Consider the following 25,517-nt stretch of genomic DNA (forward strand, 5'->3'; position numbering starts at 1 on the left):
ACCAGGGCTGCAGGGGAATGAGGGAGGATTATGGCACGTTACTGTACGGCAAGTGGAAGTCTACAGCTCCTGGATCTATTGGATTATGTCCTGCTTATGTGAGCTAGTGTCTATGGGACTGTCTTTTGCATTATGTGGGGAACAAACTTTCTGATGTGGACTGGAAGAGTGCTAGTCTCCATGGACAGAAATAGCTTCCCAGTGCCCCTCCTGACCTTTCTGCTCACAGACAGCCTCCAGAGCCAACTTGCAAGCTGCTTTCCCCTCCCTGCAGGGCTCAGTTCTGACACGCTGCCTTACGTTCAGCACCTCCAGGAGATGCTCAGCTCCCGCCATGGACAGCTGGGCCCCGTGCTTTTTGAGCCTGTGGCTCAGCGTGTGTTTGCCATCCTCCACGTGGCTTGGCTCCACTACTGCCGCTATGAGATCACCACCTTCCTAGAGTGAGTCCTAAGGAATGTGGGATGTGGCACTGCTGGTCCCCAAGGCAGCAGGCCCTGTGCGGGTGGCCGGGGGAGCACCTAGGGAGAGCTGAGATTTGCTCAGGGGTTACTTGCAGAGCTCCTGCAGAGCCTGAGTTCTCGGCCCATCTGTACACTCTTGCAGCTGGGAAAGGCTTAATTTGGCAGGGCAATGAACTCCTTCAGAACTGGCACTCGCTCTTCAGTGCCAGCTGGCCACTGCTCCCAGTAGGAAGGAATGATTATGCTGGCTTTCATTCAGTCCCCCCTTTACATTGCACCAGGAAAGTAATTCTGATTGGTAGACACAGTTGGGAGAACACATGGTGATACTTGGTGACACACATGCTCTGCTTGCTCATGGCCCCTGTCTTGCAGATGCTGTGTGCCCGTCTGTCACTCTGAAGCCCAGGCTACCAAGAACAAAGCTCAAGGAGTAAAGAAAGTGAAAAGGCACAAGTATGTACTTTCTGTTCCCCTTTTGCCAAAGTCAGGTAGCTGTTTAGGATTCAAGCTGGCAAGCCCCACTTTGCACATGCCCTTAAAGGACCTCAGGGGTCCATCTGGACTCACAGAGTTGTTGCCAGCTTGACAGCACCTGTTCAGARCAAAAAACCCATCATCTCTTAATTAAGTTCCTGCTTCCCACCGTCCCTTCTGTTTGTGCACAGTCTTCACTGGTTGGACTTGTAAATGTGGGTCCAGGGTACTGCTTGTTCTTTAGATCTCTGATAAATGAAAGAGAAGGCAGATAGCTATTTTGGCCAGAGAACTGTATTTAAAACTTGGGTCTTGTTCCCTCAAGCCCTCCAATCTGAGCATTGCTTTACCTGTCACACACACAAAAAAAAAAATGAATGGAAAAAAAGAAAGAAAGAAGTTAGAAGAGCTGCATTATAGGCACTGTACAAATATTTAGTAAAATGTTCCCTAACTCAAAGAGCTTAAAAAAAAAAAAAAAAAAAAAAAAAAAAGGGTTTCAGGTAGAAATGTGGCAGCTATTGCGTCTGTAGCATGCGACATGAACATGTTCTCCTTCTGGGACAAGAAAAGAGGAAGGTGGAATGCAGTTCTGGGATTTGGCCAAGAGAACAGCACGAAATGCTGTCTCCTAGAATCAGTAATAGCTTGCCATGGCCATGTCTCTAAACAGCATTTCTATAAGTCCAGCAACCCATAGTACCAACCTGGGGTCATATGGGCAACACAGATGTCTCCACAAAGCTACTCTTTGGTAGGCTGAGATAATTTTTTTTACCTTCAGTTACAGAGCAATGTTAGTGCTACTGATCTCATGAGATCAAATAAGATCATGACTTGGTTATGCTGTGACCTCATTACTGACCCACTTAAATCCTTGCAGGCTCAGAAAGAGCAAAGGAAATACTAAATTTCATGCCCAGGAAGGCCAGGAGCAGCAAAGGAGAAAAAGAATGGGGTCCAAACTGGAAAGTCCCTCCAGCACTGCCCTGACTAAGGGAGGAGAAGAGCCAGTACCATGGCAGCAGGTTGCAGCCCTGCTCACTAACGAAGTAGTTCTTAAGGTTTATAGAAAAGCAGTGGAGGAGATGCAGCTTTCCTGCGTGCAGAGGGTCCTTGGGCTGCTGCAGACACTGCAGTCATGCCTCACAGCCTTGGAGGATGGGAAGCGACTCAGTTGCACACGGACATTTCTGGATCTTTGGAAACAGCAAGGAATGGGGCTAGCCAGTCTTCAGTTCCCAACAGAGCTGGAGAAGAGGCTGAAAGCAGAGATGACTCAGGGAGTGGTGAGCAACTCAAGCCTGGAAGAAATCCAAGTGGCTTTATTTTCACATGTTGCTCCAGCTTTTGAGCAATTCTGGGCTGAGGTGAGCAAGGGGTTGAGCAGGCACGGTGTGCAGCCCTCCCAGATCCAGGAGGATGGCTGGTCTAGCCTTGAGCCTCTTCTGCACACACTGGCTTCCAAAGTGGCCTTCAAACACCTCAAGAAGAGGGAAGCCAAGGCCACATCAGCTGCTGTGGCCAAGCCCAACCTGGATGACAAAGACACTCTCAGTCGCTCCCTTCAAGCTGCTGCCAAGGGCTGGCCAACCCTGGAGATGCTCCATTTCCTCAACCACCTGCAGGTGCATGGTCCTGCCATGCTGGAGAATGGCCTGCGGTTCCAGCTGGAGGTGCAAAAGTTCAAAAATGCTCATTGCAGTGGTCCCAACAGGGCCTTCCTGCAGAGGAAGGTTCGAGTGATCCGGGACTGTTTCCTCCTCTCCAAGCTGGAGCCCAAGCTGCAGGTATGCCTTAGGCAAGGACAGAGGGGGCGACAGAGCAAGGGGCTCTGGTGATCAAGCTAGAGGTGAAAGAAGGATGAGCAGAAAAGAGAGTCTTGCTCTCTGGTGGCAGCAGTTAGTAGGATGGGGGGAGAGGGCTATTTCCCACCGGATGGGACACTGCGGTGAACAACATTAAGCAGACTCCCTTGCTTGTTGGCTTAGTCTGGGGTAGCACCCTGAGCTGTTGCACCTCCACTTCTAAGAAATCCAAGCAGCTACTGATGCAGCAGTGGAGGACAAACTGGCCTGGAGGCAGCTGGGCTGCTCAGGACCAGCCTCATCCCCCATGGCATTTTGCTGTTGCAAAGTGACCCTCCCCAGCTTGAGCATATCTTTTGGCTGATCCTGCAGGTGGCCGTGGATGCGGAGAAGCTGGAGAGGGCTGTGCGGGCGATTGAGCGCTCCCTGCTCAAGGATGCGCCTCTACCGCCTCCAGGGCTGTTTGACGAGCTGTGGGACTCGGTCTTCAGCAGCCTCCTGCCATACTGGGCTGCCTTCCGGAAAGCCTGGCTGCAGAGGTCACCCGAGGGTGCCCACAGACCTCCTGGTAGGATTGTCACACAGATACCCCTATTCTGCTTCGGAGCCCTATAACCCTTACTGGCTAGCATGCATACAGCAAAGGTTGTGGCAAGCCCATGTTCAATTACAGCTGTCACGTAACTGATACCCTCTTGTTCCCCAAATTACTTGGGATTGGCTGCGGGATCCTTCAGCCTTTCCTTAATGCCTTTGCTTAGGGGGAGGTAGGGGGCATATTTCTCCCTGTAGGGCTGAGTCTGTCAGTCTCAGAGTGGGGAGCACACTCAGAATGCCCACTTTCCCCACAGGACACAGGAGGGGGAGAGGAGGGCTGGTGTGGTCAGACCTGGCTTCTTGTTTTCGCTTGCCCAGTGTGTGTTGCTCACTCACTGAGCCAGTCTCCTCCCACAGTGCTGAGAACCCAACAGCTCCTGCAGCAGAGACGGGCCTCYTTTGAAAGGCCCCAAAGCCCTCTGCCACCGGTCCAGTTGCCTCTTTTGCAGCAGCCCTTGGCTGTCCAGAGGAATGTTCAGGGCTTGACTTACACCTTCTCCATCAGTAAAGGCATTACTTTGAAGGTCAGTGCACGGACTCCTTCATCTAAACAGATGGGCAGAAGTTTACAGGAGGGTCAGCAGCTTTTAAGCTAAAAAACAGGCCAAAGGGGGTTAATTCTGTAAGGCTGCTGCTGGCAAGCTCAGGAACTGCTTTTGGAGTATGATGCAAGAGCAGTTCAACCCAGCATTCGTCTCCTCCTCCTCACACCTACTCTCCAATATTGAAAAGAGACATCATCTCAGTAGCAGCTATTAATATAGTAATATGAATGCACAAAAAGCATTTTGGGAAAGCTTCTTCTCAATTAGCTATAGCATCCTTTTCCCTCCCCCTGTCCAGTACTGCCATGAGGTGAAACACAACAGCCACTTAATACGGGGCACTAACAGCGCTTTTGAACAATGGCATGAAATGTCCCACTCTGCCCTGCCTTGTTATTTGTGCACCATCTCCAACAACCCTGCAGCCTTGTCACAAGATCCCTCAATTGCTCATCTGGATGTTCCAACTCTCTCCCCTTCACACAGGTTCCCAGCAGAGACATTACAAGCACCAGCAGCACCTCCGAGTCCAAAAATGGAAAGAGGTCACTGACACCGCAGCTCCCACCTCTTCCCACAGCACCGGTGCTCTTTTGAAGAGGACAGCAAGTGCTCTGTATTCCAGCACTAAAGACTCTTTGTTAGCAAGAGGAAAGGCAATGAGATGGTGGCTGAGGGAACAGAAAAGCTCTGGGAGAGCACTGAGCTGCTCTACCATAGGGTAAGGAAACAGGCCAAAGGACAATCTGTGCTGAGCAGCAACCTGCTCTACTGGGTGGGTGATGAAATGGCTTGTGCTACCTCTTGGCAGCAAAGGCAAATACCAAGGCACCTCAACTCACAGTCCCTAAAAAGCCCTGTTCGAACTGCCCTGGCTGGAAGGAGATTTTACTGAAACAGATAGCCTGAGGCAACTGTCTGTATTCTAGCTGCAATTGTAGAAGCTGTCAGTTCTTTGGGGAAGCACAGGCAGATAGCTGGGAGCATTGCCAGCCCCTGAAGGTTCAACTCCATTCCTTCTGCTTTCAAGACCTCTTGTTAACATCAGGCACTTGCACAGGTGCAAGATCCTGCCCTCTGCAGAACCAACATCCTGGCACTTAGCAGAGGTGTAGGAGCAGCCTTAAACTTTGGGGATCACAAGGGAAGTTTTGAGGTGGACCACCACTGAGACGAGGAAGAAAACTCATTTTTCTTAATCAGAACTGTATGTTCACCTCCAATTTTCCCCAACTGAGCAGCTCAGTGAAGAGGTAATGGAAAGGAAGCTCTGTTCACAGAAACTATCACCTTCTACCCCTCATACAGGCAGCTAAGAGGGTTGGCAGGTCTCCAATTAGGAGATTGGACCATTTCCTACTACATCCTCTTGACTTATGGCATCACTCCATAACTAAATGAAGATCAATCTAGATCAAGCAACAGGCAAACACATTAGTCTACAGAGCCTGCCTTACAAACCTGTGCGGCACGTATTGCCAACGCATGGGAGCAGTGCTGTGCCCCATGGCTGAAGGGCTGATTACTCCCGAGGCCTGTATGCGAGGCTTAGTTCTGTCCTGGCTACAGGGCATTGTGCCAACCGTCTCTCCTTTAATCACTTCTGGTCTGCTCTCAGCTACCAAAAACTCCTCGCATCAGTCTGCCAAGGCCGCTCAAAATCACCTTCCTGACATGTCTCTCCCACCACAGGGGGGTTGCCTTCTACGTATTATCAAACCACTTCCCTTTGCACACTACTAACTTATCTTCTGACTCTTTGTTGCCCATTTCCTGCCGCCAGCCATCACCATCACTCTGCTTCCTCTCCTCCCCCCACCCCTCAAAGCATGTAGCTACTGCCTCCTCCTCCACAGTGCTAGGCAAACCTACCCACTCACAAAATTGGTCCCTGCCCAGCCACTGTTACTGCTCCCACGGTGAAACCTGCTCGTGTCATTACCCATCACACTTTCAGATCAGCTATCTGTGAACTCTGCAGGCCAGACAGCATCTCTTTATTTAGGCCAATGTAGCAACTAAAATAATAGAGATTTGGCCAGGCGTTATCCTGAGATTTCTTCATCAGTTGAGTTTGCTGGGGCTGCTATTGGTCATGAAAAGCAACCAGTTTATGAGGGAGATCTATTCTCCTCTACGCTACTGCTGTCCTGCTGTGGGGAGTTCCACACTAAAACGCAGTGATGACAACAGTACCTGCACCCCAAAATTGCCAGATATGTATCAGCACCTACCTAAAGCCTGCTGTGAAAGAAGTCAGAAGGCAGTATGAAAAGGAGTTACGAGAGGAAGGGAGAAACGAGGATAAAAGGTGAAGGCTGGGATGATTTTTTTCCCTCTGTGCAAGGATGGCTTTAGCACTAACTATTGCATAGCCTAACAAGCATATGCTGAAAAGGTTAAGCCCACAGACAGGGGGACTTCTCTTCCCATTTCTAAATTATAATAGCATTTTTATCAGAGAGTGGTGGTTCTGAATTCTGCAGTGGGATGGGACTGCTTAGACAAGAGTGGGTACTGACTGATGGGGCTGCAGAGAGAGAGCTCCTCTGCCAGAACAGAGCAGAAAAGAWGATGTAGCAAACAAGAAACATCAGGGAATCAACCACTTTCTATCCTTTAATAACTTTGGGACAGCACTGGCCAACTGTCAGTGTCCTCATAGAGCCTCCTGGCTCTGCTCTTATGGCAGGAGCCACACTGTTTCAGAAGACAGACCTATTCTGGCAGCTTGTCCTTTCCAAGGCTCAGTTCCAACATGTGATAGGAACAGGCAGCATCATTTAGTCAGTGGAATCAGGAAAGAGCAGGTGCTCTGCTGATCCCTGCTGGCCACAAGCCAAGAGCCCCAATACAGTGGTGCAGCAGTCTTCAGTAGAGGAGCTGCTAAACCTTCCAGCTCAATGGAGTACAATATGTGCTGTGCATCAAATGTCCATATAGCTTGCAGCTCATTGCATACAGCTGTCCTGCCACCAATGCATCACACTTATTTCAGAGTTTACTCTGAGCAAACTCCCTTGCAGCAGTCAGGGCTCCTTGCATGCCTTTGGCATTTCCACTGCCCTTAGCGACAACACAAGAACCTCCTGCCTTGCCTTCCATCTGCATGCAGACAGCCGTGGCCCAGTCAGCAGCGGAGAACATAGGGAGGCAATTCTGTGGAGAAACAGAGCAGTGTCATTTGGACTATGGGTCACTCTGAAGGCCAGATAAAGAAAGATAAGTGCTTTCTCTTCTCATCCAACCTGAGTCCTTGTTACATGAGGCACTCATGACTGGCAGGACTGCAAAAACTGAGCTTACATGTTAATGCTGTGTCCTGCTCATGGGCAAATACGTCCCTGAGGATCCAGGGATATCTGTGCCCAGCAGAGACAGAAAGGGTATCTGATTCTAGTATGGTCATCTCAGGTCCTAACTCTCTCTATATGATTACCCAGCAACACTTGAAAAAATCCCAGGAAAAGCCTCAGCTGGGACCTCTCTTTCCAAGAAAGAGAAGTGGGCCTGGTCTCCCTTTGCAGGCAGGTTCCTCACCTCTCTGGTAGGGCTGTGCTTACCTTGGACACCTGACATGCACAGAGCACCTCACCAGAAGCTTGAGGGCTAAGCAGCAGAACTGATGTGCCAGGAGACTTGTCACATAGCTGGTTCACTACCTTCATTAGGATCTAGGAGAGGCACAGTTAGGAAGGGTCAGGCAGATCCCTACGTGCAGCAGAAAAGATGCCCAGCATCTCTTTTTTCTCATATGGAGCACCTGAAGTACTGCTGGGCCAAAAGGTTACTCACAGAGAGGGAGTCAGTTGGGACAGTATCAATGATGACAGGTTGGTTGCAATGTTTTGCCAGCAGGCTTTGTGCCTTCTCTGCAGCCTGCAGGAGGAAACACAGCACTTGAAGGACTACATGTGGCATAGGGTGGGCTGCATTGGGATATACGCATGCAACATATGTACGGAAGGAATGGAGGTACTGCTCTGGGGGACAGAGGGCAGATGTGTGTTGAGAGAGGCCAGAGTAAAACTGCAGACTGAAATCTCCAGGTGGAGACCTGTATAACCCTCCTTCCTCAAAAGCAAGCCTGATGAACCCCTTTCAAAAGTGGAATAGACTGTGACCCATTTGGTCCTTGGCCTCTCTCCTGTGCCTAACATTGCCATATATCTCAAGCAGGCTTCTGAGGCAAAATGCGTGTACTTTAAGAAAAGCTAGTTCTTACTGAGAACACTAAATCACCAATAAGCATTCTCAAATGAATTTAAATATAATCATGTCAATTGGCAAGACACAGAAATGTAGTAGGAAGCCAGAGCAATATCCACAGAATTGGAAGAAAGGCTCTGTCATGCAGACCTGTCTTACTGCATGACCTTGTAAAGCCTATTTTCTCAGAATTGTACCTGATCTTCTCCATCTATAAACAGGGAAGTGATGGTTATCTGTCTGCCAAAAGTGCTGATATAGGGCTATTCATCTTCACAGGCAGAGAGACGGGGGATTTTACAGGTTCTGAAAGGCCAGTCATTCATTGCACTTTAAACAACAGTCTGAGTTAAGGTCAGTTAAATCAAGCCAACCCAGGGCCTGGGTTACACTGTGGGCGATTACAGCTAATTTCCCCTGCCCTCCAATGAGATCATAGTGACTGAGTTGCTGTGCAGTGTGACAGAGACACCAGGTTCTCTGGTGTAAGCTGCATGCTGTTCTTAACAGGCTGCAGTGAATGTGCTGCTGCCACAATACCTGCTGCATCTCCAGTTTCTTGATAGCTGTGTTGGCTGTTCGTTGAAGTGCTTTGAGAATGGTCTGTAGTTCTTTTCTTTGCCACTGGGGCATTGCAGTGCTAGCCACCACCTGAAAGACAATCTGCCGTGTAAGGACACTAAACTGTACCTAGAAATAAACTGCTAGTTCTCTGGGAGGTCCAACTGGAGCATAACCTCTTCCCAGACCCTCCTTTAGCTCTGCACGATCTGGCTAGCCAGCCATGGCTGCACGTGGCTTTCTCTTTTCAGCTGGGCATCTAAAGCCTGGAGAAAAACCTGGGAACCCTTCTTAACTGTTACCCTCCCACGGTCCCTCTAGCATTAGGACCCCTGTAACAGAGGCACCTAGATGCAGGTTGAAATCTTTCTGGCCAAAGAGATGCTGGTAGCTAGTAAATTCCTCTTGCTAGGGACCACAATGAGATGTGAACTTAGCAGGGAAGAAGGGATGTGACCCATAGAGCCTATGTTGGGATCTTTCTGCACAGGAATATAATCCTTACTTTGGTCAGCTGGCCCACTTCTTTGGAGAGGTTCTGCACCTCAGGGACAGAGGTGCTCTCCTGCTTCATTCTTATGGAGACAGAGTCCACTTCCATAGCCAAGCAGTGGCCCATTTCCCGGGCCTGGAGAGAAAGAGAGAGAATGCTTCAAATACAGCAATAGAAAGAATGGACAGGGATACAGAAAGTGGAGATACTGCAGGGTCATAATCATTCAAGTACTCTCAGTATTCAACAGGAAAACACCTAGAAAAAGAGGTTTTAAGAATGACTGTCCCCTAGAGATACCAGCTTTAAGAATGACTCTCTAGATCTGTAACCTTTGCTAGATGGTCACACTCCGTGGACCAAGTTGCCTAGCAGTTACATTTACTCATTATCTATCTCACACCAAATCATCAGTAATTCAACGAGAAAAAGTTATAGAGCACCCATAAGTAACTGGGGATCCTTTCTCTAGCAAATGCATTCTTGAAACTAAAGAGAGATGGTTCTCCCCAACACCATTAACAAAATAGTAAATGCAATTTTCCCTCCATGATTGCCGTTATACTTTGGACCTATACTGCCAGACCTTTGTGCCCATGATAGTCCTGGGAGATTTTATATCAGGAGAGCAGAACGCCTGAAAGAAAAGTTGTGGAGATTGGAGAGCCAGGATCCTAGCCAGGATACATAWCCCTAGCTCCAATCACTCCCTTTTACCTCCACCCTCTCTTATCTGATCTAGACACTCTCGGGAACTCTTTAGGTCAGCACTTCCAGCAAAGCAGGCAGATGTGCCCTGCAGCCTTTCATTCCTCTGCAGCAAGAAGGGCCTTGTGAAGAACACAGATGTGCAGCAGCCAGCCAGCCAAAGGGCAACATGTTTGCTGGGGTGGACCAAAGCCCACAGTTCCACTGGGGAGCAAGTCACTCTCCTCAGACTGCACCCCAAAAGAAGCAGGCAAGGCTTTCAGGCCCCCAACCCTTCCAGATATTCAAGAACAGAGATTGCACAGACACAGTAATAGGTTGCTTACTCTTTATACAGATACAGCCAGACCAGGATCACAGCTTAGCAGGAGAAAAAGCCTAAAGCAGCAAAAGGGCTGTAAGACTAAGGCCAGAGCCTTGTTAGAATACAGGGCAAATCCAACTGTGATAAGCAGAAGGTGAAACCAAGGCACAAAGGATCATGCCTTTAAACACCTACCTAGGGGCTGCAATTTACAGGCCAGAGGCTTCTTGATATTGTGTGTCAAGTTCTCATCTTAGAAAGGGGGGTCTGAAGGGAAGAATGAAGCCAGGAGTCCAGGGTAGGGGTTACTGGAGGTGTACAGCAAAGTATATCAGCAGAGCTTGGCCCAAGAGTAAAGGAGAAAGCTGGRCAAGATGTTGCAAGGAGTGCTCCAGGATACAAACTGCCTAAGTGGGAACCTACAAAGTTGGGTCCTACTGGCATACCCCTGACATAGGGCAAATCTCAGTCCTTTTTTCTCACCTGTTTGGCTTGTCCCCCTGTCACTGCAATGACACGGCTAATCCCTTTAGCCAGCTGACGCTCACTGATAATGGCAAGATCCTCCATCCCTCCTGTTTGTAGTAGATGCCTGCAAAGTGAGCAGAGAACAGGAAGGGAAACAAGCTTCTCTGTGAGAACAGAAATCAGGAAACCTACTTTCCTTTTAGATGTGTCCCAAGTTCAGCACCCTCTGCCCAGACCCAACAGCTTCAATTCTTTCCTACCTCTAAAATCCTTACAGAACCCCTGTCAGGCAAGAGACAGCGGAGTTGAGGCTAGTTCAAAGGAGCTGTGCTACCTGCCCAGCAGGCTGCTGTCAAACAGCACATAACAGCCAAGTTCTGCTTTGCATTCCTTTCCTTCAGCAGTGAGATGCATTGGGATTTCTCTCTTCTACTCAGCTCCTGCTAAAACTTGTAGAAAGTCACTTCTTCTACAACTCCATCCCTCCTCTGTCAGGCCAGCTCGCAGACCAGCCAGTAGAATCCAGTCACAGGGCAGAAGATGTGACTGACAACCTTACTTCTTGGTTATCTAACACTGCATATGAAAAAAAACTACAGTGTTTCAGGTCCTCTGTTACCACAACCAAAGATGGCATACAGCTTCACTAAAATTGATCATCTCCACTCCCATTCAGTTCCTTGTTCCACTACTCCCACAAGAAGACTGCACTCATGATTAGAAACTTGCTCATTTCCAGCTACATCTGTTCTAAGAYGATTTTTTCCTGTTTTGTCTTGTGCCAGCATTGCCTTAAGATTGATTCACTCTTCTACTCTCATTAGTGCTAAAAGCAGAGAAGAGCTAAGATCATTAATTAAGATAATCAGTTAAAATGGTTTCAAGTTATCTGATCAACTGTTCCACAGTCTCCTGCTTGGTCCTCAGCCTTCCTGCAAAACAGAAGCCCTGTAACTCCATTTGGTGTGGTAAGGCACACATCCCTTTTCACTCTGCTGGAGTCCTCTGGCTCCAGGTGAGGTGTGCTACTTCCCCCTTTCCCTTCCCTCAGCCCAACCTCTGTAAGCAGCATATAAGGCTAATTAAGCATGTGCCCACCCAAATATACCTTACAGCTGGTATGCAAATATGACAAGTCAACCACCTAACCCATAAATAGGAGGCAGCCCAGAGCCCATTGAGCTCTCCTGTGCAGCAGCCAGCTGCACAGTAGAATCTCCTCTTGAGCAAGGATGTCTGTCAAGGTCAATCTCCTCAAGGTCAGGAGATTCCTTACTCATGAAAGATCTCCAGCAAGTGACTAATAGCACAGCTAAACTCTGCTAAGTTACATCTGTGATTGACTGTGCATATAATCCTTTAGACAAACTGTTGACCAAATCTGGGACTAAGATTGGATCAAGCTGCACCCAGACTCTTGAGAAGGGGTTTGGAAAGCAAGGGGGTCCATTCTGAACTTCATGGCTCAACAGGAGTGTCTCCTTGACACTTTTTTCTGACCCTGTCCTCCATGCATTAAATAACCAAGTGTACCTTGCCATTGAGTCTTGTTAAATCATCGTCTTATCTCAATAAAACGTATTGCTGCTTCTCTCTTATGAGTGAAGTGCATCACTCATCCATGACAGTAGGTTTCAGACAATGAAACAAGGAAYAATGCTTTGTATTTCTCTCATGCTTTTTCATCCTGGAATTTCTAAAACTTCAAAACCAGCCTACCCTATCACCACTAAATCTTTCACGTAAGGAAAACAAGTGGCACAGGGACTGGAGCTTGGAATAATGTCTCTGCCTCATCCATCAGTGCTCATTCTTCTTCCTCAGCTTGTATACAGGCCTTGTAGGGCATACAGAAATCCTCTTGCAAGCCTAGTCCTGGGATCAGAGTAGGAGGCAACTCTGAAGAATCACAAAGATGCAGTCACCCACAAACATGCCTTCTGACTGTAGGTAGGGAAAGTCACTTACGTCCCACAGCAGAGCTCCACAGAGGTGTGCTTTGCAGCTTCAGAGTCATGGATCAGCACACTTTCCACAGGAACACCCAGGGACACTATCCTTACTGGATCTGGATACTCCTGACAGAGGAGACAGATCAGCAGCAAATAGTGTAGTTCTTCAGAGACACCTGAAGACTAGCCCCATGGCCTCAGGTCCCTGCCTCACTATCTTGGGCCCTCCCCAAGAGGCAGGGGCAGCACCACTGCTCCCCCCACAAACACCTTTTTTCCCTCAAGAAAGAAACCACCAGCTTGACACTACAAGCTCTTGATCCAGAGAAATGAGTAGAAAGCCTGTGCATCACTAGCACCCACATAATACGACAGTGCTCCTGAGAGTCTTATCTCCCTTCTATTTCCCCTCCCGAGCTTTAGAAGCCAATTCTCTTGCAGAAACCTGTTGCTTCAGCATCTCTTAGGATGCAGCTGATTCCTACTGAGGGATAAGGCTCAGGAAGACATTCCCTGCCCTCCTGTCTTACCTGATCCACAGAGCGAAGTCCCTGGACTCTTCTGGCTAGTGTGAGAGGGACCTCAGCCATGTGCACAACCTCATTTCGTTTAATCACCTCCTGGACCACTTGCTCCACTTGCTGCAGCTGCTCCATGGTCACAGGGCCCTGGGGAAGGAAATTGGCTGCCTTCAGGGGAAGTTTCTGAAGAGGCACAGAACCAAGCAGGGAGAACTGGTGCTATGGCCTCAGGCAACTCATCTTGGACAAACCACTTGTCCTCTGTGTCTCATCTTCCCTAACTGTAGAAGGGAATTGTGAGCATCATGGCCCTCCCACTCTCTCCTGCAATAGGGAAAGCAATAAGGATTATTAACCCAAGGGCATCAACCGAATTCTTCGAGATAGATGCCGCCATAAGTGACAGGTTAGCAGGGCCAGTGCTCAGCCTGCCCTGACAGCTTTCAATTCCCAAGCCCTCCCACTTGGATTACCAACAGATACCAGAAACATCCCAGCATGTGCCATACTCAAGCTGTGAGTCTCTCAGAGACTACCCAGGTCAGCTCCACATCCACTAGCCCTGTTAAGTTCCTTCCTCTCTGCCCCCCATCCTTTCTTTCAGCAGGCCCTCCTCAGACCCAGGTCAGTACAAAGCTGAGCCCATCACCTCTAGAGGACTAAGTTTTATTTCTCAGACAAAACTTGACTTGTCTCAAAAGGATTCACTATGGTGAGTGGAGAAAAGTCCCTGAGAAGATGGCCAGTCCCAGGATGCTAGTTCTGCCAAGGCCCACCAGAAGTCCAGGGTCACCTTGGTATTGAAGTCAAAGCGCAGCCGCTCCGCTGTCACATGGGACCCTCGTTGCTCTGTGTGGTCTCCCAGGACACGGCGGAGTGCAAAACTCAGCAGGTGGGTAGCCGTGTGGTTGGTCATGCAGGCCAGCCGCTGTGCCTGAAAGCACAGACAGGTTGGTAGTGAGTGCTGGAAGGTTTCCACGATTGTGGGGAGCAGGTGATGGGTTGGAGAGGTAAGAGAAAGGCTGCATGTGAGGGGGTGGGAAGAGACAAGGAAAAAGAATAGGCAGCACAGCTAGTAGACAGATCTGCCCTGTGACACAAATTCATCCAGCTTCTTTCCCCATGGGATCAGCTCTGTAAAACAGGAAAGGGCAGGCCAGATACCTTGCAACAGATCCAAAACTCCTAGAAGATTATGGACAGAGACATTTGTGAGCTCTCTYTCCTGCCTCACATTGTAATGAAGAGCAGTCTCAGGAGCACAAGAGACAAAGCTCTGCTGTGCCCAGGTTACTCAGGGCATTGCAAGACTCTCAAAACAAGGCTGGAAAAGGCTTAAGAGCAAACGAGCCATCACCTCATCCACAAAGAGCTGCACTTGGTCCCCAACACGCAGATTTTCCATAGCAGTGACCTCATGGATCACATAACCACCACAGAGATGAACTGATTCCACTGGGAAGAGCACATCCTGGACAAAGAGACACACAAGGGCACGTTAGGACACAGGAAACATCCAAAGAGCAGCACTAGTGCCTGCATCACCCCACTGGGAAACATGACCCATGCTGGTCCCTAGAAGAGAGGGAAGTGGTGGGAAAAGCAAGGACAAACTTCTTGTCAATGCAACCAGAGTGCTTCAGCCATTCCTAGTGTCCAGTTAGCCACTGCACAACCTGTCAAGTCTGCCAGCTTTCAGTGCAGAGGCAGCAAAATCAACTATGCCAATGAATTTTCTAGACAAGGATACTTGTCCATGAGAACACAGACAGCAACTGCCAATGCACCTATCCTAGGTATCTGAGGAATCACTTCTGCCTCATTGGGCTGGCAAGATAAACTCACTCCCCCCTTCAGCTTGGGAGAAGTTCTGAGCAAGGCACTATTCCATTTTGCAAGGCTAAAAAGGCAGTATCAATGCCTAGATGTGATTCTCAAGAGATAGTGTGGGAGGGAGCTAAAACTGTATCCCATGTAACTTCCTAGAAGAGGGTCAAAACACTCTCTCTGGCAGGGTAGAAAAAAACATGCTGAAGAGCTGGGGGGTGTGGGTCCTCCTTGATGCTTTTGGGAGGGATAAGAACTTTTGCACTAGGTTGCTGGTTTGGCACCTCTTGCAGTTCTCCAGGACTGGCCAGATACAAGTTACTCAGCTGGCAGAGTTTCTGATCACTGATTGCCTTCTCTCTGCATTATCATCCTAGCTGGAAAGAGGGCAACATATTGAAGGGAGGCACAAGAAGACTTTTTAAAGCCTTCTCTGTAAGAATAAATTGCAAAGCCCTGAGACAATCAGAGCAACAGATCCACCTCTGAGAAGGTGTTGCTGCTTTCCCTTGCCCCAACGAACCCTGAGGCAAAGCCAAAGGAATTGCCCACACACTGCAGCTTGCAAATTAATATAGCAAGAGTCCATCATTTGGGAAAGTTTACTTGACCTCAGGAACTATGGCTACCTTGGATTTAGTCATCAAAGGGCCTCACCTGCTGTCCCAAGCGCATCAGGTAGCCCCGGTCAGAGTTTTGTCCACCCTGCTCTGCATAGAAATTAGTCCGATCCAAGATGACACCACAGCGTTGTCCTGCCCCAACCTCCTCCTGGAGAGACTGATCTCTGTACAGCATCAGGACAGTGGCCTGGCATGGACTGAACTCTGCCAAAGGCAAGAAGATAGCAGCCATTAGCGTGTGCATCCCATCAGATCACAACAAGGGAGGCACCACTTTCATGTGCCAATCCTGCCAATACCCAGTCTACACTGAAAGCCAGGACTTTGCTTTGCCCTAGTAGGACAAACAAATCTATCAGCAGAAAGGACAAAGGATCTATTATTTGGAATAAAGTCCCAAAATAGCACAGTCATCTCTTGCTTAACCAGGGATAGACCTTCTGGGTAGTGGTTAACCAGGCTGCCAAAGCAGGGATGCCCAGTCCAGTTCCACATGARTCCACTTGAGAAAGATGAAGCATAGACATGTCTGTATGGTGCTACACTGCATGCCTGGCCACCTTGACTCCCTTCTACAATGAGAAGACTGGCTTGATGAATAAGGGAAGACAAGAGATGCCACTTTCCTTGACTTAGAAAGGTTTTGATAGACCCTCCTGTAGTACCCTTGTAGCCAAATTGGGGAAATATGAACAGGGCAGGTAGATTACTCTAAGCTGGCTGAATAACTGGCTGCACAATTGGGCTCAAAGACTTGAAAGTGCTCAATGGCTCAAAGTTCAACTGATACTCAGTTACCAGYAGAGCTACTCAGCAGTTGATATTGAGGACAACACTGTTGAACATCTTCATTAACGACTGTCCCTGATGGAATGAGATGCACCCCCCTTCTGTGTGGATGTTAACAAACTGGTAGAGGTAGGTTGATAGGCTGGAGAGTAGAGCTGCCTTTCAGAGGAATCTCAACGGCCTACAAAAACTATGTGATGTTCAACAAAGGCTACATGAATGTCACCTGGATTGAAAGCAGCTTTCAGAAAAAGACCTGGGGGTCTTCAGGGACAAGTTGGACATGGGTCAACAGGGTGGCCTTGCAGCAAGGAATGCTGACTGCATACTGGACTGTATGAATGAAAGCGCAGTCAGCAGGTCAAGGAAAGTGACTACACCCCTCTGTCTGCCACCTGTGATATGACAGTACTGGGTAGTTTTTGGCTCTCCGGTACAAGACAGACACTGAAATAAAGGAGCGAATCCTGCAGATGGCCACCAAGATGGTCAGGAGGCTGCAGCACATGACATGCAAGGACAGACTGAGAGAACAAGGTTTGTTCAGCCTGAAGAACAGAAAGTAAAGGGAAGATCTTAGTGGGAGAATATAGAGAAACTGGAGCCAGACTCCCAGAGATGCAGAGCAAAAGGATCATGGGTGACTGAGCCAAATTCCCATGCAGGAAATTTATGCTTGGACACAAGCAAAAARATTTTCACAGTAAGAGTAATAAAGGCAAGTGGGGGGTAACGATAAGAAAAGTGATAAAGAGCTGGAATAGGGCCCAGAGAAGCAGAAAACTTGACTGGACAAAGCCCTGAACAATCTGATCCGATTAGGAAGCTGATGCTCTTTGAGCAGGAGATCAGATCTCCAGAGATTCCCTCTAACTTGAATTATTCTATGATTCAGTGACTGAGCAGGTGAAACAGTGCTAGCTTGCAGATTTCAGCCAATGTCACTGCTGGACTTTTTTTTCCATTATGCTCTTGTTGTAATATATACAGTTTGAGCTACCTCACTTTCTGCATAATGTGGGTTGCCACCAGCACAGTGGGTAAGGGAGAGCTGGCTGTACACGGCTATTTCTAATTGTTTGTGACAGCCACACCATCTCCTACTCTCTGTAGTTTTAGCTTCATACTTTCCCATTACCCGAAATGATAAGAAAACTGCACTGGCATCTACTGGCCTGACACAGAAATACTGAGTGCAAGGCCTTAGACAACTACTCAAACTCTCAGCAGCCTCTCTGTTCTCCCTAGCACTCACACTCCTGATTGTCAGGGAAAGGCTTGGCATTCACCTCCAGTGGAAATCAACAGAGCACTGCTTAGCATTGTGCACAGTAAGACCAACTCAGAGCTCACAGCCTTGCCACCAGCATAGAGCCTTCCTGGGGACACATCACCAGCAGCAAAATCAGCATTTACCTTGGGATCACAGGTAGGGCACAGAAAAGACACAGCAGCAAGACTGGTTTGAACCACAGGGCACATGCCTTCCTGCAGGCATGAGGTTAGGAAGTAAGAGCAGTCTCATGAGAGTCTCTTCCAGTGCCCTAAGGTAGAGCCTGCCCTATGGATGGGAYGAGCCACTTACCATACTGCCCATGCTGCCCAAGTGTGTAGGCGTATTTTGGTGAATCATCAGTAACAGGCACATTGTTGCTCTGCAGCTGAGCCAATGAGTGCACATCGAGATGCACATCTGCACCCTCCAGCTGTTCTGCCTGCGGGCCATGAGCCTTCCGCTACAGTGGAGAAAAGGCACAGTCAAGATGAGAGGTATCTTAGGGGCATCCAAACCAATAGCTGGAGCTTTAAGGCTAAAAACTCCTTCCACCTTCCTGGATAAGGCTCACTTATAGCTGTGCTGCTGCAAGCTTCTATTAAACCAATCTCACTCCCTCCAACCCACAAGAACTCAATGTCAACCTGTGCTAGCCTTGAGGCAGGCCATAAGCAACTGCTAACACAATCAACCCTCCCTGAACAGCTTGCTATATAGCTCCAAAACTTCCAGTACAGCAAGGCCTTGATCTGATCACTCAACAGGGTCTGGCAGCGTGAGTCTCCCAACACCAAAGAGACTGAGGGGAGTACATTAACTCTTGAGAAATCACTTGCTATTTTGGACGTCTAAGCTGGCCCTGCTTTGAGTGGGGAGCTAGACCAGGTAACTGCAAGAGGTTCCTCCTAATCAATACTGTTCTATGATAATTCCCACTCAAGCAATGGTAAAAATTGTAAAACACTTCTAGGATCTGCAGAGGAATCACCAACCAATGCTTTCAGCCCCAAGCCCAAAAGTGAAAGCATGGTGTTATAATCGCGGTGATCAGACCCACTTCTACTTCAGGGAAAGGGTGCCCTAGCCCTGGGGTGCATCTGAAGAGCCCTAGCAGTGAGACGAATTCTGCTTCTTTGCCCACAGGACAGAGGACAAGCTCCAAATTCTCACTCTAATCAGCAGAGTGTCCCTCTTACCTTGGCATCTTCCAGAACAAGTTCATCAAAAGYAGCTGAATCCAAGCGGATCCCCTTTTCTTCAAGCATCAAGTCAATCAAATCCAGAGGGAACCCCAAATTCCCATAGAGAGACCAGGCTACTTCAGCTGCAGGACCGAAAGGAGCACAAACTCTCTGTAGTTACTGAAAGCGGAAGTATCTCCAGAGTCATTCAGATGGGATCAATCTAGTGTATGCTCTGGTAACTGCGTTCACCTGTGCTATGCACAACTGCATCGGTAATGGGGAAGGGAAGAGCAGTCACACAGTCCCTCTCACAGGGGATTGAGTACACCACACTCAGTGGTGTGCCAGAGCCCCTTCTCTGCTAAAACTCAGGGCAGCACATCTGGATAAGCTGCTCTGAGTCCTAAGCTACTTCTTCCAGCTCTGTACTTGTAAGAAGCCAGTTAAATGGTAAATAAAGCAGCAAGGGATGTTTCTAGCTTTTTGATGCCTAGTTGGTGGTGAGAACAAAGTACTTGGAAATAATCACAATCAGGAGACTAGAGCAACATCTGGCATTGGAATGTTCACTACTGGAACGTCATTGAACACATGTGGGGGAGGCAGGCAGACATTCACCAGAGTTTTGACTGTGATGCCTGTAAGAACTTGGATCAAACCATCTTCAAGTACAGCCAGGCAGAAGACAGAGACTTACCTGGGAAATACGTGGAGGGCTCCATCTGCTGCACTGTCCGCTCAATGATACGCCTCCCACGCTCAAGGGAGGACAGAAAAGCAGCCTCGTTCTCATTGATGATATCCGCAATCTCCTCAAGGAACAGAAGGGTTAGCTGTAACACTTCAGAGAGCTCCTCAGCTCAGCTCTGGTATCACTAGGCTACTTGCTAAGTTGAGCTCAAAGCAGCCAAGTGKGTGTCTAACAGGTGCTACATCTACTTGAACTAGCCTTTTTCTTCTGTAAGTATCCATCACAATATGGTTCTGATGTGCTATAAGACAGTGCTAAACCCATTGTATCTTCTGACACCCTGTCACCCTTCCTGTGAAGGGAACATTGACCATCTACATGGGGGAAGCTCGATGATGACTAATGTGCCCTGCAGAAATTCTTGCCTGCAACCCAATTAAAACTGCAAGACTAGAACAGCCAGAGAAATTGCTCATCACAGTTGCTGTCAGTAGAAGCAAGCACGGAGCAGCCTGTAAATTAGTTATTCTGACTAACCTTAAACCTCCAATCCACTGGGAGAAAGGGTACCCGTGCTAGGACAGGCTGTACTTCCATTTGACAAAAGAGCTGCCCTAGTTTTGTCAGAACAACAGCTCTTATACCAGGACAAGAAGCCCCTGTCAGGATCTCATATAGCTCCCATATGGGGAAATCTGCCAGAGGTACTTCTTGGTCCCAGGTAGTGCATGATACACACACATGCCCAGCACATCTCAGCCTACCCATGAGAACCCAGCAATGGAGGAGGCAGGGCAGACCCCTCCAATTAAGTCCCAGAGCAGGCCCCGCTCCTGCCTCCAAAAGCAGCATTTAAGAAAGAAGACAAGAAAGAGGGTTCTCTCTAGGGGATCCCACACTGCTCACCTGGTCCATGTTCTTCCTCAGTTCTGGATAGGCATCTCCCTGTAGAGTTAGCCTCACAGTTAGTGATAACAACATCCACAGCAGCTTCCTCAGGGGATCTCACAGCATGCCACACACATTATAGAGGTTTCTCAGGCAAGTGAGAATACATTCTGAGCACCACTGCACAGACTCAGAGACAGCATCACAGAGGGAGAATCACACATAGAGTTACAGCTGCCATCTCCTGGCTGTCTCCCTGTGACCCTCCCCTGCTAGCCTCYACACAAAATCTCTGCGGCAGTCACATCAATTTACAAAGGATAAGGAAGCAGTTTCTTTTAGGAGGCTGTTAGTAATCTCAGGGACCAATTTCAGGTGGCTTTAACCAGATATGACTATGTGGTAAGCACTGCCTTTGGGAAACAGCAGCATACACACACYTACACACATACTTGTGCTGAGTGTGCCACAGATCACACTAGACCCCCTTCCTCCAATCACAAGTGATCAAGATACACAAGAGAGTTTTACTGTAGCAACGCACAGTGCCACACTCTCCTAGAGCTCCTTCCCATCACAGGCTGTCTCTTGACAGTGCATAGGAAAGGCACATGGGGATGAATACGTCCTGTGYGAAACTCTTCCTCCCCAAGGCAGCAGATCTTACTCACCAGCACGTCCACCACAGTAGGCACCAGGGAGGCTAGGAGCCCAGGTGGGGCATGGAGGACTTCAGAGCAAAAGCGGACAGCCCTGCGCAGGATCCGACGCAGCACCAGTCTGAAAGCAGGGCAGGATTCCTTAGACAGCCATGTGAGCATTACAGCCTCGCTCCTACATCCAGCTCCTCACTGGCCTGATCTATCAATGTGTCAACTGCATCCTACACTTTACATCTATCTAGGGATGACCCTGAGGATCTTGAATGCCTCCAGGCCCTCTCCTTCCTCTCTCTACACAGCTCACCCACTCCCTGTCTTTGACCCACTCCAGAACCTCTCCCATACAGCTGCTCATATTCCCTTTTTCCCTTTCCTTTCTGGATCTAATTCCATCTACCCTCTGTCCTTACTCTGCTCCAGAYAGGCCTGGGTAGATGCCGTCAGTGATGCACACGCACAAAGTACGCACGTGATCTGCTACCACACGGTAGGCCATGTTCACAGCCCCAACGTCAGCCTCCCCAACCAGACCTTGGTATCTGGGCCCCCCGCAGCCCTAGGAGAGAAAGCAGGGAGATAAATTAGCAGCAGTGAATGGCTGTGGAAAAGTTGTAATGTAAACCAGCCAGCTACACACTTCACTTTTATGCTTGTCAACTGCCTCTGAACCTATGATGTAAGACGTACTCATAAAACCTTTTGAGAACATTACAGATCAAGACTTTTGTGCCTAAGAGATGTCAACCAACTCCCTGGCCTTGAGGTATTTAACAGACCCTGGGAGAAACATGGATCACCAGTGCTGTTATCCCAGTGGATTCCCAGTCTGGCCTTTTCCCCAGCTTCTCAAGAATGCTGCTGTGGGCCTGGCTAGACATACCTCTTGTCTTAAAATCCTGTACGGTAATAACGTGTAGAGAAGGCTCTATTATGGTACCAGTCAAGCACTCGGCATTCATGGGGCTTTAGTTTAACTGTGACTCACTCTGAGCAGCAGCATTATTACCTTGTGAATGGCATCCAGAATGGGAGTGAAGAGATCTGTGTCATAGTTGGAACGCTTGTTCTGCAGAACTGTCACCAGCCTTTCCAAGCCCATTCCTGTATCCACATGGYGCTGGGGCAAGAGAAGTAAATTCCCCTCCACCTCTCTGTTAGCACACCAGAATAAAAAAAAAAGGCAAAAGTGAAGCAGAGTTCAGTCCAGAGCCAAAGAACAGGAGGAGCGGGCGATTTATAGGGGATGGGAGAGTGACAGAGGGTGGAAATAGTGCTGGGGCAGGTGATYGAAAAGACAGGACTAACAGCAGCCTGGGATGGCACTGCTAAACAGCCAGGCTCTGGCCATCAGATAGTCAGGACATACTGTAATGTAAGGGAAAAGGCCTGCCCTGAACAAGGGCCTAAGCCCTTCTACTCCTTCTAGAAGTTTTTCTGTGCTGCTGCAGACCTAAAGGAATATCTGAGATGAAGCAGTGAAGGAAAAGAGGCAGAACAGGGCGAGGAAGGACAKGAGAAACATGGCAAAGGCAGCTCATGGGCTACAGTGAACACATCTCCATTGCTTTCCCTTTGATCCTGTATTGCCACCTCCTGGAAAGCAGTGAGATTTCTGAGAAAATGATTACAGTTTTGATGTCAGAGAAGGGAAAGGCTCCAGGGCTTGGACTGGMTACCCAGTACCTGCTATACTGCATGAAGACTAGGTTCCAGATCTCCACTACATCGGGGCTGCCCTGGTTCACCAGTGCTGCAGCATTTCTGCCACCACCCACATGGTCATAGTGGATCTCCGTGCACGGACCACAAGGACCTGTGTCTCCCATCTCCCAGAAGTTGTCCTTCAATGGGAAAGGAAGCACATGGTGGGCAGGCACCCTGGAAAGGCAAACAGCAGGGATGGTAGGACTGAGGCAYGCACACAAAATACAGATTAGCCTAAATTACAGAGAAACTTGGAGACATGATCCTTTCTGACTGCTACAAACTCAGTACGCAAACACATCAGGATTCACTTGCTTCTGTTCACAAGAAATTAAACGCCTTAGCAGGGATAAGTTGCACAAAAACAGATAGATTCTACTCATTGCTCAGCATGGCTAGCAAGCTCAGTTTTTCTCCTTCTGACGGACGACCYGGTCTCTGTTGGTTCCATGCAGTTCACTTTTCTCTCTGGAGGTTATTCCAGCAGAGCAGGACACCAACATGGCATAGAAGTAACAGCCTTTGGCTCAAAGTCCACGTACAGCCTGGAACAAGCTCCCAAAGTACATCAGTGCTTTCTGCAGTGGCTTCATCTTCAGGCTGAGATGGCCATTGCTAGCTTTGAGAAGAGAAAGCAATCTCCACAGYTCATGACAGAGAGGATGTATCCACACAAAGGAGGATAAGTGGGAGCAGCATTACTGCACATGAAACAGAGATCACCACCTCACTTCATCCAGGTCAGACGCATCCTTAAGAACGCAGCTCCTCATCTGAACAACAGCTTAAAGATGAAGTACCTCAGGGTGCTCAGAGTTCAGCTGACTTTTAACAGCCCAAACAAAGCAGAAAGCAAATGAGTTTAAAGCTCAATTTTTGGCACCTACATCTGACTCCCATGAACTGAAGAGCAAGTGATAGACTACGGAGACTGAAGCATCACTGCTTGCTGTTCAGAACCTCTTCTCTCACACAACTTACCCCARGCACAGCCATATGTCCCTGCACTCTTCATCTGCATTCAGCCCCAGTGAAGAGTCTCCGCCAAAATAGGTGACATACAGACGATCTTTGGGGATCTCGTAGACCTCTGTCAAGAGCTCCCAGGCCATGCTACATGCTTCCTTCTGAATAGGAARGGAACACAGAGGAAGCACAGTAATCCAAGGCATGAAAGGAGACATGAAGGTTCTTTACAATGCGAGTCAAACACCAAAGAACCTAATTTCAATTTTTCTGTCCCTTTGCAATTTTAAGGCACATGCCAGAAAGCATGATGGGGATAAGGCCAGTGAGACAGTTCTTCTCAAATAGCTGTGGAAAATTATGACCTTCTTAAATCTTCGGGAGGCCTTCAGAATCAMAGCATGGCCCACACTCACCTGTTTACCAACACAGCCACATGGATTATTTTTGTTCCATGAAGAATTGTGTTTACTATCAAAAAAATAGTGTTATCTTTCTCTGCTTTTCAAACTTTTTAATAACAAACAAAATGAACTGGAAACCTTCCTTCAGCCACATGAAATGGTCAACACCAGCACTTACACAGGCAGCTTTGGAAGGTTTGAGCGCTTTGAGAGAAATACGTTCTCTGCAGGGCACATTCAGTGATTCAGCACACCAACTGACCACCTCTGCTTCAGGCCACAGAGCTTCCAACAGGGAATTCAGAGCTTGCCAAAGCCTTGTGCAGCTATTTCTGTGGTGCTACAGCACAAACATAATGCTGTAAAAGCAAAACCGCATCTCCCCCTTGAGAGGGTTGATTCTTTTTGCCTCACCTTAAAGTAATCTCCAAAGGACCAGTTYCCCAGCATCTCAAAGAAGGTATGATGATAAGTATCTCGGCCCACGTCCTCCAAGTCATTGTGCTTCCCTCCAGCACGCACGCACTTCTGGCTGTTCACCACCCTCTTGTACCGCGCTAGCTCGCTCCGGGGATGCACTGTGCCCAGGAATATGGGCTTAAACTAGAAATCAAGGCAGAGAGACCTCTCTTGTTTCTAGATACCACCCAGCACAGCAGGCTTATGACTGGGACTCCTGAAATACAGATATAGAGCTACAAGCAGAAGARATGCATGAGAAGATGGGAGAGGTGTGAGGCGACAAGGACATACAAGAGCCAATCACGCCACAGGAAACCTCTGTGAAAAGGGCTTTCCTGTTCAAGATAAACTGCATTCCTCTGAGGAAGAGCAGCTCCCGGGAAGCCCGCCCAGGGGACCTGCAGGGAAGGGCCCCAGCCGGGGGGACAGCTGCAGCCCTCGGCCGGACACAGGCGGCGGGCCGAGGCCCGGCGGCGCGGAGAGCCGGGGGCCGCATCGCCCCTCGCAGCCGGTACGCGGTGGGGGGAGCACCTGGTTCATGCCCGCGTTGACGAAGAGGAGGCGCGGGTCCCCGCGGGGCCGCACGGGGGCCGAGGGCAGGCGGCAGTGGCCATGGCGCTCCTGGAAGAAGCGGAGGAAGGCGGCGCGGACCTGCCCGGCCGTCGGGCCACCGGTGCCCCAGCGGCGGGGGCTGCAGCCCCAGGGCCAGGCCACGGCCAGCAGCAGGCGGCGCCGCAGCCGCCCGGCTGCCGCCATTTTGGCCGAGGGCGGAAGGAGGACGAGAGTGGCTTCAGGAAGGGCACCGAGAAGGGCRGAAGAAGCAGGGCCAGTGCAGGGGCCGATAGGATCGAGGGGGACCGCAGCTGGCCTCGGCCGCTGCAGGGAGTGGGGGTTACTCCTCGGCTCCGCTCGGTGTGCATACGCCGGGGCCGGC

General features: G+C 49.1%; 1 protein-coding gene across 2 annotated transcripts; it reads right to left on the reverse strand.

The window, feature by feature from the left end:
- Positions 1–6,484: 6,484 nt before the first annotated feature.
- AARS2 (alanyl-tRNA synthetase 2, mitochondrial) lies at positions 6,485–25,415 on the reverse strand. 2 transcript variants are annotated; one of them, XM_085320484.1, is made up of 22 exons: positions 25,115–25,415; positions 24,536–24,724; positions 23,733–23,878; positions 22,731–22,925; positions 22,054–22,198; positions 21,458–21,603; positions 21,057–21,165; positions 20,404–20,442; positions 19,504–19,615; positions 18,819–18,946; positions 17,932–18,082; positions 15,592–15,761; positions 14,465–14,578; positions 13,901–14,041; positions 13,117–13,254; positions 12,603–12,712; positions 10,650–10,758; positions 9,167–9,289; positions 8,641–8,751; positions 7,687–7,770; positions 7,455–7,565; positions 6,485–7,050 (listed from the first exon to the last, which is right to left on the reverse strand). In XM_085320484.1, exons 1-22 carry the CDS (start codon positions 25,337–25,339, stop codon positions 6,886–6,888), a joined length of 2,961 nt encoding a protein of 986 aa, XP_085176610.1. In that variant the 5' UTR covers positions 25,340–25,415; the 3' UTR covers positions 6,485–6,885. The 2 variants fall into 2 exon arrangements, with proteins under 2 accessions (XP_085176610.1, XP_085176602.1); XM_085320476.1 differs by having other exon boundaries at positions 19,504–19,618.
- Positions 25,416–25,517: the final 102 nt, after the last annotated feature.

This window comes from Rhea americana, unplaced genomic scaffold (assembly GCF_003343005.1).
Source record: "Rhea americana isolate MKP2758 unplaced genomic scaffold, rheAme1 scaffold_119, whole genome shotgun sequence".
Classification (NCBI taxonomy): domain Eukaryota; kingdom Metazoa; phylum Chordata; class Aves; order Rheiformes; family Rheidae; genus Rhea; species Rhea americana.